At 33.9% G+C, this 20,037-nt stretch overlaps 4 protein-coding genes, 1 long non-coding RNA gene and 1 pseudogene across 5 annotated transcripts; 2 read left to right on the top strand and 4 right to left on the bottom strand.

Annotated features, from left to right (window-relative positions):
- Positions 1–350, bottom strand: LOC109133469. Its single transcript, XM_019246654.1, has one exon. The coding sequence runs from the start codon at positions 247–249 to the stop codon at positions 40–42; it is 210 nt and encodes a 69-aa protein (XP_019102199.1). The 5' UTR covers positions 250–350; the 3' UTR covers positions 1–39.
- LOC104790352 (protein LAZY 1-like) lies at positions 898–2,930 on the bottom strand. The gene is made up of 5 exons (XM_010516084.2): positions 2,648–2,930; positions 2,431–2,491; positions 1,640–2,253; positions 1,355–1,541; positions 898–1,249 (listed from the first exon to the last, which is right to left on the bottom strand). The coding sequence occupies exons 1-5, from the start codon at positions 2,651–2,653 to the stop codon at positions 1,230–1,232; spliced, it is 888 nt and encodes a 295-aa protein (XP_010514386.1). The 5' UTR covers positions 2,654–2,930; the 3' UTR covers positions 898–1,229.
- Positions 6,204–7,497, bottom strand: LOC104790349. Its single transcript, XR_768678.2, has 3 exons — positions 7,161–7,497; positions 6,913–6,981; positions 6,204–6,570 (listed from the first exon to the last, which is right to left on the bottom strand). It is a non-coding gene; the product is annotated as an uncharacterized LOC104790349 (long non-coding RNA).
- LOC104790348 (probable metal-nicotianamine transporter YSL6) lies at positions 7,936–11,259 on the top strand. Its single transcript, XM_010516083.2, has 7 exons — positions 7,936–8,428; positions 8,663–8,835; positions 8,930–9,027; positions 9,129–9,266; positions 9,441–9,630; positions 9,750–9,882; positions 9,999–11,259. Exons 1-7 carry the CDS (start codon positions 8,059–8,061, stop codon positions 10,934–10,936), a joined length of 2,040 nt encoding a protein of 679 aa, XP_010514385.1. The 5' UTR covers positions 7,936–8,058; the 3' UTR covers positions 10,937–11,259.
- On the top strand, positions 16,785–18,467 carry LOC104790347 (transcription factor TCP20-like). Its single transcript, XM_010516082.2, has one exon. The coding sequence runs from the start codon at positions 17,091–17,093 to the stop codon at positions 18,090–18,092; it is 1,002 nt and encodes a 333-aa protein (XP_010514384.1). The 5' UTR covers positions 16,785–17,090; the 3' UTR covers positions 18,093–18,467.
- On the bottom strand, positions 19,216–19,809 carry LOC109133283 (annotated as a pseudogene).

Here is a 20,037-nt window from a genome sequence, read left to right as displayed (position 1 = left end):
TTTTTTTTTGTTGTTGTTACATGATATTAAGAGTAGAAACTAGAAATGGATGTGAATTTGTATAGCAATCACCAAGATTGTAAGTATACAAAAGTATATAACTGCGTGAATCAAAATGGCTATACCGCTTGTGGTCATGTTCCCGAATTCAACCACTCTTGTCCTGGCCGGAAGCTGGAATAGTAGTCCTGGTGAGAGTAGGATGAATAGAGACACCGCTACAATCACCGGTCCCCAATCTGTGCTCATGTATAAAGGTTTTGAATCTCTACTCTTCTTAGTGTTTTGTATTGAAGATGCTTATGTGAATTGTGTGTAAAAAAAAGAGTGTTTGTGTTGTTCTTTTGCTGATGAAGAGCGAGACAAAGTGGAGAGAGTTATGTAGAAGAAGGTGAGTGAGTGATGACTGAGTCTTTTTGGCTTTTCTTGGTGGCTAAGGAGTCGAAAGAAGAAGAGGTTAAGATACTAAGCTTAGTGATGGATTACGAGGAAAGGGCATTGTGTTTCTTTATTGGCTCTGCTTTTGTGAACTTATCGTCTTCTTTCTCTTTTTTGATGATTGTTCAATCAGTTGTTTCTATGCTCTTTGGTGTTGTTTGCTTTTTGTTAAAGAATTTGAGATAAAGTAGATTACTACATAAAGATTGTATATCAAGAAATGTGTCCACTTATTTGTTTTCTTAGCAGTTTGGTTTATCTTTTTGTTTTGTTTCTCTCTTGAGTCTTCTAGTAACAGTGGACCCGATTTAGTTTCCGTTTTCGATTCTCTGTTAACTGATTGGATCCGGTCTAATAAGCATTGAGTTCAGTACCTCTGTGTCTTGCGATTGATCTATGTTTTTTTGTCCTATGTATCTTTTCAAAATGTTCTGATCTTTATTTTATTTTTTTGTTAGGCTTGTACTAATGGTGTTGAATTCGAGCTCAAGAATCAATGAGGGTCAAATGGGCAGACATTTTAGGTTCATCAGTGATTGGTTTGGAGCAGAGATGTGACAGTTATGAGCAGTTAACACCTGTAGCCATATCGCGTTTAGGTGCTACTTCGAATACTGTTTAGATTCGGGTACAATACTTCCATACATTACACATTGCCTTAAACTAGACTGCATAACCTCGTTGACTACACACATTAATAGATACTGATTTTTGTATATTATATATGGATGTGATATGGTAGAGCTTCGCTTGGAACCTCAATTGAGGTTTGTTGAAGTGAGTATATATCTTCACAGCTCCAAAACAAGATCTGCAAGAAGCAAAGCAAATGATATGAAAACTCTTGAGAGAGAGAAATGAAAAGAGAAATAGTACTTTGTGTTCATTGTTCTGTGTATATAGTATCTTGACTTACACTCCGTGTCGGTCTTGATCCATTTTTCTCTTTTCCTGTTCGCATCCGAGATTGAACTTGCACCGAGAAACCCTCCAGTAAGACTAGGGACCTTGAGATCCACTTTTCTTCTGTCATCCAGCTCGTTATGGTCTCTTATAGGTGTAAAGAGAACAGGGTGGACTTTACGTCGGTTGGTTTGAGCACTCTATAACAAAAACAGAAACCACCTTTAACTTTCAGAATTCTTCGACTGACCAATATCTTTAGGTTAACTATTTGAAAATGCTTAAAGCTAAGGCTAACCTTTCTAATAAGATCTTTCTTCTTGGGCTTAGAATCCTCATCATCATTTCTCGCCTTCTTCGAAGAAGCTCCATGGATCTTTTCAAAAACTTTTTTAATCACATCTTTTGTGCCATGTTTCTCTATGGAAGACTCTCCTTGCACTGGTTGTGTCCTCTTGAAGAGACTAGTAAGTAAGCTCTTTTTCTTCTTTACTCTTCCATTGCTTCTCTCCGTAAGTTCAATGGATGATGGAAACTGATCATAATCTTGTTGAGGACATGCATGGAAATCTTTATCTTCTTTTGCATTCGATCTTTCTACCGGCTTACTGCTAATATCCTCAGGACATTCCTTAAGAAACTTGTCTAGTTTCTCAGTAATGAGCTTGGCCATCTCCTTTTTTTCTCCGGTTACATCTTCTTCTGCAAACGTAGCTGAGAACTTAGGTGTCTCAGGGTCTGTGCCAAGCGTTCCGATGGCCAGAAAACCGCAGAAACCGTCTTCATCAAACCGAAGTTTCTCTTCAAATTTGGGTAGATTCTTGTCATGAGAGGGTCCGGAGAAGGAGAAGGAGTTTGTGCGGATGTCTTGGACGTCAGAGGAAATCTGAGCTCCTAGACAACCGAAACCACCTAAAAGATAGGTTGATTTTTGTTTTATCAGAAAATACATTAGCTAGAGAGTCGAGAGTACGCTCAATAGAAATTTAATCGACCAAGAAGACTAAAACAATATATGTATAAAGATGAAGATACGTTATTTAAAAGGCTTTATATATGAGAGAAAGTTCTTCTTCTATATAATCAGACCTTTGAAATCTTTTGATGGGTCTAAGCCATTTTGCGTTCTAGTTCGCATCCAGTTTAGCAGCTGCAAGATATAGAGAATTAGAGATAGAGAGAGAGAGAGTTCGTTAAAAATGATTAGCTAATGATTAACTACAAACTAAAAGCTCACTTATCATCAAAAAAAGAAGATTTTGATTGGACTTTGAAAATGGAATGTACATATATATAATATACTCACCTTCATTTTGTCTTCGCTTCCCACAGCTTCTATTATCTTATTTTTCAATTTACTCAGGGTTTTATAACTATATATATAGATGTAAGTAGGTCAAGTTTAAGCTAGAAGGATCCGAGTCTTATGATTGAGTTTAGAACAGTACTTGATATTGTCCGTCGTCTTGTGTAAAGGATTCACATATATAGAATTACTATATAGATTTGCATGTATCGGACTTTATTTACGTAAGATGGGACGTTACAGAATTAAGGAAAGGTTGTTCTCGAGCTAAAAGGTGTGTATACGGAAGTCTCTGGCCGAGGTCGAGAGAGGGGTCTCCCACTTCTTCAACTTTTTCTTGTAATTTGTTGGGACATGTGTGTGAAGTTTCTCTCACAACCGACACGTGTCTAATCATTCGTACGCCATGACATGACACATCGTAACACAATCGTATTATTGGAGTTAGCATATCATGTTTGTGCATACTGTTCTTCTTGCATGCTTTTTTCCCCCAAAAGGAAAGTGATACACACCTTCAAAAGGAAATGTTGTTTTCAGTCTCTAAAAATATATGGCGTGCAAGCAATAGAAGTCTCTAGGCTCTAGCTCACAAAGAGAATCCCACTATTTTGTCCTGGCTCTGCCACGTCACCGACATTAGCTATAAAGTGTAGATTTATAAGGAAAATGATATATACGACCCCCAAAAAGAGTTTATAAATTATTTAAACCATCGATAAATTGGATCGATATGAGTACTCAGTTAGCCAACCAAAGGGGTACGTAGTAACGTAGAGTATTTGATGTCTTGAATTCGAGCACCAGCAATGAGAAGATGACTGAAATATCTAATTTAAAATGCCATGGTCTCTTGTCGAAGAGATTTCTTTGTTAGAAAGACATGACATGTAGTGGTGCTACCGTAATGTATGTATAAACAGAAATGATATATACGACCCAAAAGAGTTTGTAAATTATATAAACCATTGAGAAATTGTACCGATACATAATATGACCTAACCAGAGAGTACTCCGTTGGCCAACCAAAGGGGTACGTAGAGTATTTGAAGTCGTGAATCCAAGCACCAGCAATGAGAAGATGACTGAAATATGTAAGTTAACATGCCATGGTCTCTTGTCGAAGAGATTTCTTGGTTAAAAAGAAATGAATCGACATTTGGTGCTACCGTAATGTTTTGTATATTTAAACAGTGTCACTCAATTTTGGTAGGGAACGGGTAAAAATCGTCGTTGGAATGTTATAAAGGTATCTTTATTATTGAACAAAGAAACAAGAAGCTACATTATAAGAATGTACTTTGTGTGTTCCAGAGACACAAAGGAGAAAGAGCTATTTCATGTGTGTGTATAATTGTATATCATCCTGATCGATACATGTGAGGACTATTTTGTATCGTACACTAAATTATCGTCGCACTGTTTCATTTCACATGCAAAAAAATTGACAAATTAGTCAAGTGTAAAAAACGTGCTTCATAGTTTCTTTTTTTTGAAAATATGCTTCATAGTTTCTTTCTTGGTCCCATTTTTTTAGCTAGTATTTCTTGTAGGTTTGCAAATCTTACCAAGACTTGTGATCGCTTAATGTGCTACGTACATGTTTTGAATATATATATCTTCGGTTAATCGTAAATGCAAGTTGACGTCCAAAACTCAAAAGTGTAGCGTTATACAGACACATATGTTTGGATATTGGATGAAATCGCAAATATATTGGTTATTTGGTTTTAACTAAGAATTAGATTATACGGTGTACCGATGGGCAATTTTTTATTTTTTTTATTAATATATTATTTTAATACTAATTTTGTTAATGTACTCCTTTTTTTTAAATTAATTTTAGTGATTTAGTATATAATTAGTGGTATACCGCACAACAATTGTTGTTTAATATAATCTTAATTAAATCAGTTTGATTCAACATATTTTATATTGGTATTGTTAAAATAGTAAAATAGGGATTAACCCGTATTAAAGTATAATATTAATGATATTTTATTTTTTAATATTATCAATTCAATCATGTAATGTCATATAATATAACTCGTTTGTGTTATTTTGAAAATTTAATGTTTAAATATTCATAATTTTAAACATTTTATTAAGTTTAGATATATCAGTTACAAATTATAAACTTCTTAAAATTTTATAATTTACTATATATGTATGTTGAACACACACTTTTTATATTAATTGAGTAATATATTTTTGTTTTAAAAAATTAAATCACAATATATACAAGAAAATTACACATATTATTATCTTTATGTATTATATGATGATTCACTAAATTTAAAATTTAAAATAAAAAAAGATGATAGGAGAATAATTTTTTTATATGGAATAAATCTTCTAAATATCTATATTAATTATAAAATATTATATATGGATATTTAAAATATTTTAATTATGTTTGGTTATAAAGATAATAGAGAGAATTAACTAAACTTGTTTGGAATATGAACCTAAGCATTAAATGACAATAAATGCAAAAACTTTCGAAAAATGTATTTTTGAGCAAAAACAGCTGCAAAAATACTAATATAGATATCAAGCATAACCACATAGTCGACATTCAAATATGAAGTGAGTTTCGAATATGACACTATGCATATTCATAAAACGATCAACACACACACAACATTTAAGAAATTAAATCTTTATTTTTTTTCTACCTAAATGGTGAATTAATCTACATCGTCTTTGTTGGAGTCTTTGTAATTTAAAACATCGTGCATAAACGCCGAAAATCCGAACCGAAACCAATTTGAAAAATTGTACTTATAAGATCCTAAATTTTTTTTACCCGAATGCGGAGACTTAGTATTGATACTAAGGGTCTCACAAAAATGAGTCCAACAAAATTCATAATTTTGTCAAAATCATGGACCACTCTATTATTATTCATAATAACTAGATTTAAACTTCATGAACATTAAAATTACAAATTCCAAAAAAAATTCAATAAATCCCAAAATAAGTTCCGTCCAAAGTAAATTATACGAGATAATAATCATGAAGATAATAATCATCTTCAATTCTTGACAGATATACTCAATCTAATTTCCATTTATCCTCGCATATTAGGGCATCTCCATCAAAGAATGTAAACAAAAGTTGCTTAGAACAAGAAAACTGAAATTAAGAACTTCTTAAGAAATTTTAAAATTTCATGGTCCATTGATGGATGTTAAATCTGGAGTTCTTAAAAAAAACTGCATAGTATGGATGCTTTTACTTGTAGACTGAGGCCAAGCTGGAAGAGTGAAAGTTTGATCTCTGCTGCTTACAAACCAGTTCATGTCAGCAATGTAAGTAAATCAGCTTGATTTCTGATTATTTATGATGAGCAGAGCAGAGGCACCAGCAGCTTCTGCATTATTTGCCCTTGCTGTGAACCTACAGTTGCCCGGTTCCACAATAACAACATCTCTAGAAAGCTAGCCTCAACCCCAACAAACTAGCCTTGGACACAATCCATCTCCAGAATCTAGCCTCAACCCGAACAAACTCCACACTCTCAACACCATCAACCCACGTTTGAACTTTCACCTTAAGCAAAGAGCCAGGTGACCACAAATCATATACACACATATAAACTTCAATCCAATCTACTAAACATGAATAAAGCTTTGACAAACCCAATAAGTAAAACAACTAAGAGTTTAAAGCTTAAACTCAGAATTGAGGAATCCACAACTTAGATCAACTATAAAAGCTCTGATTTCAACATCATATAATTAGAAAGCTCTGATTTTGTTAATCCAAATTAGTCGTCGTCGTCGCTGGGACCTGGGTCATAATCTTGTTCTTGTGTTTTCCCGTTTTTCGCTCTCAGTAACCTCTTTATAGCATCATAACCCACACTATCTTCCATCAAAACCTACAATACCGAAAAAACTTCTGCTGAAACTCCATCCCTGTATTCAACATAATCCAAGCAAAGTTAGAGCCTGCTGACCAGAAATTGTTGGAAAAAAAAAAGAGGGCGATGGAATGCAGATCAAGCCCTCCCTAACATGTTCCCCACTTAAGCTAATATCCTTTTCCTGAATACACAAATGATTAAGCTAATATTCACCCACTACATAACATACATACATCATTCAACCAAGACACAGAAAAATGTAACCTCAAACTCTCAAAGCATTGGATTAAAAAAGAACAACAGAAACCCGACACACATTGGCATTAAAGAAAGAAATCTAGTCAATGCTCATTAAAGCAACACAAACACCACATGCCTCCTCAAATTCATTTACCTTGAAATCCTCAGGGCCGGTATTGGCAAACAAAGAAAATGCATCTTCCAACTGGGCTGGAGTTTAAATCTGCAGATTCATCAATCAGAGAAAATGAAAGCAAGCGTTCAATTGAAGAGGCAATAGATCAAATTATCAACAAAATCATACATGCAACGGAGTCAAAATCATTAAACAAAACATTACGAATTGAGATTACATAAAATTTTGGATTTAGACAAGGAGGAGGAGAAGAGATAAGGACACACCTCGTGTATCACAAGGACACGAAATCTGAAACCCAAAGGAAACTGTCGCCGCAAAATCTCTTACCAAAGAACAGGGATTGACTTTGTTGTTATTCGATTGTTTCACCTCTCATGGCTTCTTCTTCTTCTTCTTAGCTTTGGCCATCGACATTAATCGTAATCGAGAGAGAGATGAGAGAAAGACGCGAGAGAAAACAATAAAAAAAAACAAATAAAAAAAAAACTTTTTTCTCAACCAATCACAAATTGACTTACACAATCAAACAAAAGTTTCTAAAGAAATCTAAAACATCTAATGTAACAATCGATCCTTAGTAAAATTAAGCATTTTGTATTATATTTATTCTGTTTTATTATTAGCAAACTTATAAGAAACTGGGTAGATACCTTGATGGAGATACTCTTATATATAACTTGGATCTCTTACCCAAAAAAAAAAAAAGAAAAGGAAAAAGAACTATTTGATATAAATAACAAGGCCCGGCCCAATATGAAAATTGAGCCCAACAAACAAAAATAGTACACTATTAAACGACCGTTACAAAAATTTAGTCGAATAAAATAATCTGAACACGAGAGAGACAGACGAGAGAGAGAGAGGCGGAGGAACGAAGAAAATTACAATAAATGTGGTTCGTAACTTTCTCTTAAACAGATAAAAAATTCATCGTTTCGATGTAAGCTTAACGTAACAGACTAAAATCACACGTGTCAATATCTCATTCCACCTACTCATAACCACGTTTGCGTCTAATCTTTTTAGAGGTTTTTCTTTGTTCTCTCCCAAATCCTAACTAACTCTCTCTCACAATTCACAAATCCGCCATAACCATTCTCTCTCTATAGATCCATTTTCTCGGGAAAATCCAAAATTTGACGATTGACTTAGCTTTAAAACATGGGGACGGAGATCCCAAGATCGGAGGCTGAGATATCGGAGGCATTGTTACAGCCGGAATCTGAGAAAACCGCGACGGCGACTGCGGCGGACGAGCATGTACCAGAGTGGAGAGAGCAGATAACGCTTCGAGGATTGGCCGTGAGCGCTTTGTTAGGGACTTTGTTCTGTATCATCACTCATAAACTCAATTTGACGGTTGGAATCATCCCGTCGTTGAACGTCGCCGCGGGATTGCTCGGATTCTTCTTCGTCAAGTCGTGGACTGGTTTCTTGTCGAAGCTTGGGTTTACGGTGAAGCCGTTCACCAAGCAAGAGAATACTGTTATCCAGACTTGCGTTGTCGCTTGCTATGGCCTCGCCTTTAGCGGTATGAATGAAAAGCTTGTTTTACTCAAGATCTGTGTTCGAAATCGGATTCTTAGTTTCTCAGATTCTGGATACAGTAGTTGTTTTGGCGATTGTAGGATAATAGTAACTTCGATTTGATCAAGAAGAATCTGATTTGGTTTGACTTTGTTGGAATCACAAACGTTGAATTGTTGATTGTGATTACTAGTATAAGGATTTGATATGGATTTGGTCTTTGATATTTAAATATCAGGAGGATTTGGTTCATATTTGATTGCTATGGATGAGAAGACATACAAGCTCATTGGTGCTGATTATCCGGGGAATCATGCAGAAGATGTTATAAATCCAGGATTGTGGTGGATGATTGGGTTTTTGTTTGTGGTCAGCTTCTTGGGGCTCTTTAGTCTCGTTCCATTACGCAAGGTAGAGAATCTCAGTAGCATATAGATAATGTATAGTGTCTTTTCACTATTGTTTGACCTTTCTCCTAAACGGCTCATATGTTTTTTTATCTCAGGTGATGGTTTTGGACTACAAACTTACTTATCCTAGTGGAACCGCCACTGCAATGTTGATTAACAGCTTCCATACCAACACTGGAGCTGAGCTTGCAGGGTAATTTTTGTCAAGAGTCATTTTAAATTTTGCTTTCTGCAAAACCATATCTTTAGTTTATTGAACTTGTGTGTGTGTGTGTGTGATGTTGTTCACAACAGGAACCAGGTCAAATGCCTTGGAAAATACCTGAGCCTTAGCTTAATTTGGAGTTGTTTCAAGTGGTTCTTCAGTGGTATTGGAGATGCTTGTGGGTTTGATAACTTCCCCACCCTTGGTTTGACGCTATACAAGAACACGTAAGTTCATCCTATCTCTTGAACATTTTGATACAGCTTTTATGTTCGAGATTATTATATCAGTAATGATCTGTGAGAATTGAGAATGGGTTTAGAGCTGGAATATGTTAACTGCTACTTTTTGAAGGTATGTTGGTGCAGTTTTTTAACTAGCCCTGATTCTTTGCCACACAGGTTTTACTTTGACTTCAGTCCTACTTATATTGGATGCGGTCTTATATGCCCCCATATAGTGAACTGCTCGGTTCTTCTCGGTGCGATCATCTCTTGGGGAATTCTGTGGCCATTCGTATCACAGCATGCCGGGGATTGGTATCCAGCTGACCTTGGGTCCAACGATTTCAAAGGTCTCTATGGATATAAGGTACAGTATAAGCAGCCCAGTTATAAACCTTTTTAGAAAACATTATTTTCATGTCAAAAAGGAAAGATAAGAGATGAGGTTCAAGTACTGATGCTTTTATGTCGTGTCTGACTTTTAAGGTCTTTATCGCCATTGCCATTATCCTTGGTGACGGTCTCTACAATCTTGTCAAGATCATTGCTGTCACTGTGAAGGAAATATGTAGCAGTAGGTCAAGACGACTCAATCTACCCATTGTTACCGACATTGTAGGTGAGAGAGATCCTGACTCATCTCTTACATGCTTTTGTATTGACCAGTAACTTGTTTGCTCTCATGGCCACTTTCTAAAGACTGTTAATTATATGTTTTCCAATTCCTTCATTCAGATGACAGCGAAGCCTCTGAGATACTGCTGGTCAAGAAGAAAAGAGATGAAGTATTTCTTAAGGACCGTATACCCCTTGGATTTGCGGTTTCTGGTTATGTGGGTCTTGCAGCTATCTCAACCGCAACAATCCCGTTGATATTCCCACCCTTGAAATGGTACTTTGTCCTGTGTTCTTACTTCATTGCACCTGCTCTTGCCTTTTGCAACTCTTATGGAACTGGGCTCACGGACTGGAGTCTAGCATCAACCTATGGAAAGATCGGTCTTTTCATAATTGCTTCTGTAGTAGGAAGTGATGGTGGTGTCATTGCGGGTTTAGCTGCCTGTGGAGTTATGATGTCAATCGTCTCTACCGCAGCTGATCTTATGCAAGACTTCAAAACAGGTTACCTCACTTTATCATCTGCAAAATCCATGTTTGTAAGCCAGCTTGTTGGGACCGCAATGGGCTGTGTAATCGCTCCGCTTACATTCTGGCTGTTCTGGACTGCTTTTGACATTGGAGATCCCAATGGTCCGTACAAAGCACCTTACGCAGTGATTTTCCGTGAGATGGCGATTCTCGGTATTGAGGGCTTTGCGGAACTGCCTAAGCACTGTTTGGCTCTTTGTTACGGGTTTTTCATCGCAGCTTTGATTGTGAATCTCTTGAGAGACATTACACCGCCTAAGATCTCTCAGTTTATCCCGATCCCAATGGCGATGGCTGTCCCATTCTACATTGGAGCGTACTTCGCCATTGACATGTTTGTTGGGACTGTGATATTGTTTGTATGGGAGCGGATCAACAGGAAAGATGCAGACGACTTTGCGGGTGCAGTAGCATCAGGACTGATCTGTGGGGACGGGATCTGGACAATTCCGTCTGCTATCCTCTCGATCTTAAGGATCAACCCGCCCATTTGTATGTACTTTGGACCGTCCTCAGCAAGTTAAAGATGCCTGAATGGCCGGTCATAATCGCAACCACGAGTCACAATCAAAAGGAAAACTTCTCTGAGAGTCTCGTTGCCGCCAGATTTGAAGCAATCGTCTTCATATGCTGTGTAGATATGTTTAGTATCCCAGTTCGCAAGAACAAAAAATGTTGCAAATCTCTTTATTGTTTAGTCAATGTTATTGTATGTCTCTGGGATGTTCTCTTTGAATGCTCTCATTCATAAGCTCAAAGAGGGTTTAGGTTCAATTCAATAATCATAAGGAATGTATACAGATGTTATATTGAACTCATACATTTCCAATTAACCTCAAAAGCTCAATCCAAAGTTCATGCTAATTTGGTTTATATGATTTTATTGATTTATTTGTTTCGACCTGGAAGACCGAAACCGGATATGGAGAGAACCAAAAGTGTGAGAAATTTCAATAATGTTTCTAATCATAGATATACAACCCACTACGCAACTTATAATAATCTTTTTAATTATAGTTTTAGTACGAGATTTATTTACAATGATGTCTTCTCTGTTTGGATTTGAGAATACTGTTTCGAACAGTTTAATAGTACAATATAGATTATGTTTTATTTTCTAGTCATATTAAATTTGTAATAATTAACATTTTGATGTAAATTTTTTGATGATATCAAAAATCTTTAGATAATCGTTTGAGAGCACCATTATTGTAATTTAACAACTGAGTTTTTTTTTTCAAACATACTACTTTTAGTTTTTAATTCCAAAAATATTTTTATTTTCCAAAACTACCACAAAATTGAACTAATTTTATATATATTAAAAACTAATCATTAAATCCTAAACGATAAATCTTAGTCATGAAAACTATATCCTAAATCTAAAATTGTCAACTCAAACCTGAAAAACAAAATTTCACCCAATGAAAAATCAATTTTTTATATTTGTAGTATTTTTGGAAAATAATATTTTGTAGTATTTCTCTTTTAAAAGTGAAAATAATCTTTAAAACTGTAAAATTTCTAATCATGATACTCCAAGCTCGATATACTATAATTAGGGCACGATTGGTGGAGATAATTGTGGCACAAACTCTTGAGAATTATCAGGTATTAAAATCATTGAAACAAATAAAAGCAAATGAATATGACGGTGAGTGGTAAAACATAAACAAAGGATGTGTCAGTTTGAATTCTGATAATATTTACTTTCAATATAAAAAGAAATAAAAAGGATGGGGACATGTTGATTAAGACTACCAATCATATTGAACTAATTTCGAACATATTGAAAAATAATTGAAAAAAGTATAAATTAGAATCATGTACTTCATGAAATACGATTGACATTTATACACATTTCTCCATAGTCATTTTTTCATTATGGTATGTTCACATCGAAAACAACTTTGAAATCAAAGGACATGCAATGTTTAATAAAAACCACATAATTAATATGTATTATGTACTAATGCTATACCACATTAAACATTGCATATCTTCTTTTTAATCACTTTATGATATATATATTATATATGCAGTATTAATGTGTTTAAATATTGATACTTATTTATTAAATAATTATGCTTTATAAATATAATTTTTTTTACAGTTTGACTGTAGTGAACTTTTACGAATTAGCGAGAAAAATTGCTTGTTTTACAATCACTCAGATTTTTTTTTTGCTAGTTGAAAGGTTAGTTAATCATATAATTCTAACTCAATTATTAAATTTGGGAATTGTGAGAATTTCAAGTAAATATGATTCACAACATATTATGGAAGGCATTTTGTAATACTCAATTTTTTTGGAACTCCATCAGATGTCATCTCAAATTTTTTTTTTTCGTTCAGGTTTGTTATGTGAAGAAATTAATATAATGGTAATTTCAAATTCTTTTTTTTATCACATTTTTTATGTGAAAAGCTAATATAATAACAAATTCTCTAGCAAAATAATTTTTATGTTCAATGGTTTTAAAACGTTCGCTAATTAAGGAATGAAATTATTGGTTGATCAATGTAAATAAATTATTTGACTCATTTTGTTATATGGTTTCATGTGTGCTTCCTATTTTTGGAGCATAGTTAAATCTAAAAATTTCATATGCACTAATTCAAAATATTTGTTTTTCCTGGATAGTCCTATTATTTGACACATACTAAAACTACAAGACCAAATAGAACAATAATTTTAATAAAAACGACTATGAAATTAGAGGTGAGAAATTGTTGACGTGACAATGAAAAGAAATAGCATACTGCATTTTTCTCAAACCCATATTTAATATTTTTCTCTATCTATGTTGAATCTGAATGCTTTCCCTTCCACTAAGTTTTCAATCACGACTCTAACGTCAAGACTAGAGAGGAAGATGGCATTGATAACCTCAATAACAGTGATTATTAGTTGTCAACTTTTAAAAAAGTTAATTGTCAACTATAAATTATGTAAAAAAAATATTAATATAAATATTCCAAAAAATAATACTAATCGATATCATTACCAATACGATAAAATAATATCACTCTTGAAGTAATTAGTGAATAACTATATGCCAAACAAACATGAAAAAATTGGAAAATGACTCATAGGAATATGTATTTACAGTTATGGTAGGTATTTTGTAACTTTGCTTTTTGTGTACACACCATTAAAACATGATTTACAGTAAAACACTGAACTATTATGGTTTTGAAATTACAGATATTATACATTTAAATTAATTTGTTATATGTATTTAAGTTTTCAAAATCTTTTGAATGGCATGGATGCACATCTTATGCATGTAAAACACATACTCAAAAGAAAAATGATATTTGGATGCAAATGTTTCAGATTTGACACAAAATACAGAACGGACAACGGTATATGATAGAATATAATTGATTTGTGACAAAGTAACACAACATTACAAAAATATCATTTGGTTCTTAGTGGTAACAAAAAAAAGACGTGGTTGAAGGTGATTAATTCTAACTAGTTTACGAAATTCTCAAATTTTGACATATCTATTTAGCTTTAATTTTACTGTTCTACAATACATTTTATTTTTGTTATAGATCATTTTTTTTTATTATGGGGGACAAATTCTTGGGTTTGGAGAGTGATTGAACCTAAATCTTGAACAAAAAAAAAACTAAATTGACGACACTTGACAGGTAATATTAGTGCATTACTTTATAACGTGATTATGGTCGTCATAAATATTAGAATGATGCCTTTAACTAAAGCTAGAGAGTAGTTCACTCAATTAAGATTAATTGAAGTCTAAGACATATGAGTAGTTATGATGAAACGAGAGGTGCGAGTAAAAAAAAAGAGATAGTATGATGTTGTCGGTCCATAAATGATGGAACTCTAAAACTCAATTCAATCTCGCTAGAACTTGCCCTACAAGCGAACCAAACTCTCTGTTGGACCTGCCAAGTGTCAACAAGTCATTGATTTACTTTGATAGACTAGCTAAGCTAACGTACTTCCTTTTTAGGGAAGACGTTGACTTTGACTACTATTGTAGTAGCGTAAGTAAGTATGTACGAATACTTTTATTTTTGGTTTAGGGCAAAAAGAAGGATCTTATTTTTGCTATAAAAAAAAGGGTAAAAGAAGGATTTTTACGAGGCAACATCAAAAATCATATTTTATCACTTGAACAAGCTATTTGTCAATTTAAACCATAGTTTTATGCAATTTATATTTAAAAGTTTATTTTTCTTACATCACTATATATTAGAAAATTTTGTCTAACTATTATGAATAATTTATTTTGTTTACAAATTTACAATAATCCTTTTTTTTTTACCAATTACAATAATCCTTTTTAAGAAAGATTTACAATAATTCATATGTGATATGTAAGATATACTTACATCATAAACGGGTTATTCAAAGGATAGCTTGTTATGCAACATTTATATCCAAACTATTGATAGTAAAAACTAAATGTGAGACACTAAAACAATGTTTGTATCTATTGATATATCATGGTTTTTGTGGGTTTTAACCATGATATAAGGAGTTTTTTAGAGTTTTTAATGTGTTTTTAGGTTCTTTGAAAGTCTTTACATGTTTTATAGGATTTTGACATGAAAGGAGCAAGATGGAGCAATTAGAGATATTTTGGAGCAATTCATCAAGGAAGAGAAGTTGGATTCGATTCAGAGTGATGGTGTCGATCGACACCACTGTTTGTCTACGAGAGAAGCCAGTTTTGGAAGTTTCAAAAATTTACATAAAGTTTTCCATAATTGCAACACAAGTCTTTGACGTGTTTTAGGACAAATATATAATATTTTTAGGTTTTAAAAACCTTAACTGATTTTCTAGCAAATTTTATTTTTTGCAACCCTGTGAGATTTTGAGAGTTTTTAGGAGAAAAAGATCTGAACTGCTTTGTATAGAAGAATTCATAAACTTCCTCTTTACTCTTTTAATTTCAATTGCTTATTATTCAGAAATATGTTTTGTTATTCGTTAAACATGTATGAGTAGTTTGTTTGTTAGGTTCAGGTTTTTTCATAGGGTTTTTATAAATTATTAGATCTGTTTATTTAGGATTATTTATCTTTCGAGATCTTCATCATAGGTTGTTCTTCATATTAATCATTGATTAGCCATCTGAAATTAATAACCTAGGAAAATAAATTGAGATGAGAATATAATTGATTTTCCTGATAAAACCTTTTGATGAACAAAATTACTTTTTGCAAAGAGATTTGATTTAGTAATTTTGTGAACAATCTAAACTTGTTTTAAAGCTGATATTTAACCTAGAATTTTACAAAGAGATTTGGATTTTCTGGTTTTAAATTTAGATAATATTTGCAGTGAGAACTGATTTATTTTACAAAAGAGTTTAGAGTTCTAGATCTTATTTTAATTGCTTGAATCCTAATTTATTGATTGATTTAATATTTTGTAATTTTCTGAGAAATTCCCTTCTGGACCTAACTTTTTGATCTTCTGAATTTACAATTTTATTTAATATTTTGCATTGCTTTTCTTAATTTAAATCAACTTGTGTAGACTTGAGTCTTTGTGGAATCTGACCCCTAAGTATTACAATGATCTCTTAATTTGAGAGAGTAACTATAAGGTTTAAATTTGAGCATATCATCTATGAACAACACAAAATGATACAATATACTCCAAAGAATAATAAAAAAAAATCCAAAGAATGATATAGTATACAATATCTAAGATAATAAAACTTATCCACACAACTCACTATATTTTCTACAAAATTTGTATATATATTTCTGTAAACAAATACATAGAATTTTTTTAATCAACATTAAATCAAAAATCTCAAAAGGTTTAACGTTTTACTTTATAATTTTAAATTAATGATTTTCTTTTGACATTTATTTTTATTTTGGCAAAAATTAATATTTTTTTGACATTTACACTGAATAATACTACTTTTTTCCCTTCAAACCATTAAATAATACTTGACAAAATATTTACTTTTTTATTAGCCTACAGAAAAGTAAAAAAAAAAAATTCCGGACAAAAGTCATTAAGTGTTTTACACAAGAAAAAAGAAACAAAAAGTCATTGAGTGTATTTATTAGTGGGAAATGAAGTGGCAGTTCTTTGAGATTCTCAATTACCTTTGATTTAAATGTGAAACGGTCATTACTTTTTTCCTTTACGGATTTGTTTGGTTACTTTGCTGTTTATGGTCTTTTATAGTATCAGTGTTTGGTGAGAAACCTATGTAACTCACTATCTCTCTCTATGTAAACCAACAAAACAAAACAAAAAGTAAATAAATAAATAAACAGAAAGAAAAAAGAAAAAGACAAAACTAAAGTCTTATACTTTTAAGTGTTTTCTCATTTCTTTTTTGACCCATTTCGTGAGATCGAAAGATGATAGTAACTTTTTTTCCTCTTCTTTATTCTTCTCCATTCTGCATCGGGATCTTACGGGAGAGAGTGTTTTTTTTTTTTCAGTATTAAATTCGTAAATTCCTAAGGGGAAAAAAAAAACACTGTCTAAAATTTCTCAAAGTCGATACCTTTTCTTCTCGAAGTCACAATTCTCACAAACCCTTAATTGAAATTGAATCCAAAGAGAGAGAGAGAGAGAGAGAGAGAGAGAAAGAAAGGATTTTGATTAAATTAAGTCTGGACCCTGAAGAAGTCCCCACACAAAAAGAAAAGGCTTCGATGGATCCCAAGAACCTAAATCGACACCAAGTACCAAATTTCTTGAACCCATCATCACATCCACATCCACCACCGGGGAACCAGGGCATGGGAGATAACGACGACATCATCAAGGACGACAATCGCAAATCTACTGAGATTAAAGATTTCCAGATCGTGGTCTCTGCTTCTTCCGACAACAAAGAACCAAACAACAACAACAACACTACTATCAAGAAGAGTCAGAACCTGAACCAGCTTGGTCCTAAGAGAAGCTCTAACAAAGACAGGCACACTAAAGTCGAAGGTAGAGGTCGGAGAATCAGGATGCCTGCTCTCTGTGCTGCTAGGATTTTTCAACTGACTAGAGAATTGGGTCACAAATCTGATGGTGAGACTATCCAGTGGCTGCTTCAACAAGCTGAGCCCTCTATTATTGCAGCCACTGGTTCAGGAACCATACCTGCCTCTGCTTTAGCTTCAGCTGCTGCCTCTGTCTCTAACCATCATCATCAAGGTGGGTCTCTTACTGCTGGTTTAATGATCAGTCATGACCTTGTAGACGGTGGTGGGTCTAGTAGTGGTAGACCACCGAATTGGGGAATTGGTGGCGGTGAAGGAGCTTCTAGGTCTAATCTACCAACTGGGTTGTGGCCAAATGTAGCTGGGTTTGGTTCTGGTGTGCCAACCACTGGTTTAATGAGTGAAGGAGCTGGTTATAGAATTGGGTTTCCTGGGTTTGATTTTCCTGGTGTTGGACCTATGAGTTTTGCATCTATCTTGGGTGGTGCTGGTGGGAACAATCATCAGATGCCTGGACTTGAGTTAGGGTTGTCTCAGGAAGGGAATGTTGGTGTTTTGAATCCACAGTCTTTTACTCAGATTTATCAACAGATGAGTCAAGCTCAGGTTCAAGCTCAAGCTCAAGCTCAAGGTAGGGTTCTTCACCATATTCATCATAACCATGAAGATCATCAGCAAGAGAGTGGTGAGAAAGATGATTCTCAAGGCTCAGGGCGTTAAAAACATTGGTTTTGTTTGTTTGTTTACCTTCTGGATTTGAAAAGCTTTTGGCTTTTTGTTTTGTGATAATATTGTTGTAATTTGTACCACCATGGAGAAGAAAAAGGAAAAAAAAAGAAAAGGTTATAATATACTGAGTGAGAGTGGTAGTCTATAATTCTTGAAACCTCTGCAAAAACACAGTTGACCGCAATTTGAGGATGATGATACAACTACAAGAGAGTGGAATCTTCAAACTTTTTGTTTTCTGAGTGTTTGTGATAATTTTTTTTGGCAGTTGTTGTTTGAACTTGCAGGTGGAGTTTGTTAATACACACAGCCAGAGATTTTTTGTTTGTTTGGAGTCTTTAAGTTCCAGAGAGGCTTGTTTTTTTACCTATTCTGTGTGTTGTTACTTTTGAATATCAAGAAGAAACCGGCTTTTTTTGGATAGTACAACAATGGTAATGTATAACTTCCTTGAATGAAGATTACATTGATGGAAGAAACTATTATAACTTCCTTTGCACATTCTATTGCATCGATTCTTCTCTTTCGCTCGATCTCTCTGAATGAGTTATGACTTTTGTTTGCCGAGTGTAAACACTTTGCTGCATGTTCTCAGTGTCTTTGAGCTGCAATGGATTTCACAAATCACAATGATGGTGAAGTTTCTATCCTTTCACTCTTACTTGAAGACTTGTTATTGTTCTCAGTGCCTTTGGCATCTCTGATTGAGTTTGTGCATGTTTTGAAGTTAACCGTGGAAATGTTGCTGTTAGTAACCAAATAAGCTGTTTTTAGCATCATTTAGTTTCGATCTATAAACAGAAGCTAATTGTTTTTTACAGTTTACTCCTTACCTTTTTTAAAGATATAGGTATCAATTGTTCAACGAGTCAAAAAAAGTTTCTTACTCATGTTTACTTGAATTTGACGGAACAAAGGAAAGAGAGGAAGTGAACGAGTCCAAAAGATGCTGATCTCTGATTTGTCCAACCAATCAAATCAAGTGAAGTTTCAAAAACATTCACAAAGCTAGCTCTCTATAGCTCTTACCTTTTGAGCAATGATCAGAACTTGACACTAATGGTCCACATACAACGTCATGAGATCATTCCAAAGCCTCCCCCATGATGAGAGCTTAAAGACTAATCCTCCTCATAATGTACTTACTCTTGAATTGCCATTCTCTTCGGCACATTGGACAATGTCACAATGAGCTTGACTCGTCTGCAAATTCACCCATTCAATATTCAGTGAAGATGAAACGCGTGGTTGCAAGCTCCCCAAACTGCCCTAACACCAAAGCAACAAGGTATTAGACACGCAGTTGTGTTTTATCTTTTTTTTTTCATTACCATAAGTAAATAGCAATGTTCTAGTAAGTGTGGGAGAGAGAGTGTGTATCTTAAGTAACATATATAAAAGTGACGACATGAAAGCAGAGAACTTTACTTAGAGGGCAGTCATCTCCAGGAATTTTGCAATCAGGACAACAACCATCAAAAGCCCTCCGACATATCCCACATGTTTCATCTTGAGCATCCCATGCCCGTGAAGCAACAGCATGCCATCTGTGTGACTGTGTCCAGAGAGAAACAATCAGTTAAACGATTTGCAACTCTGCATTTGTAAGAGCTCATTTGGTGGAGCAGAGATTGTATCAGAGATTTAAGATAATACATATGGTAAAGGGACGAGGAACTTGCTCTGTTTCTATGGCTATAAAGGACATTAGTAGAATAATCAGTTCCACACAAAAATGTTATAAATGTTATAAGCCTAAAGAGTAATAAATGAAGTCTTACCTAAAGAGTAAAAAAAATGTTATAAGCCTAAAGAGTAAATAAATGAAGACTTACCTAGTAGTACTATTGAATTGTTTTCCACTAATAATAAAACTCAACTAGTGCATTTCACAACCAAAAGCCACAAATCATGAGATTTTTGTTAGCAGTCTCGA

Source organism: Camelina sativa, chromosome 6 (genome assembly GCF_000633955.1).
Source record: "Camelina sativa cultivar DH55 chromosome 6, Cs, whole genome shotgun sequence".
Lineage (NCBI taxonomy): Eukaryota > Viridiplantae > Streptophyta > Magnoliopsida > Brassicales > Brassicaceae > Camelina > Camelina sativa.
The sequence above is the reverse complement of the archived record's forward strand: the minus strand, read 5'-3'. Positions and strand labels throughout refer to the sequence as shown.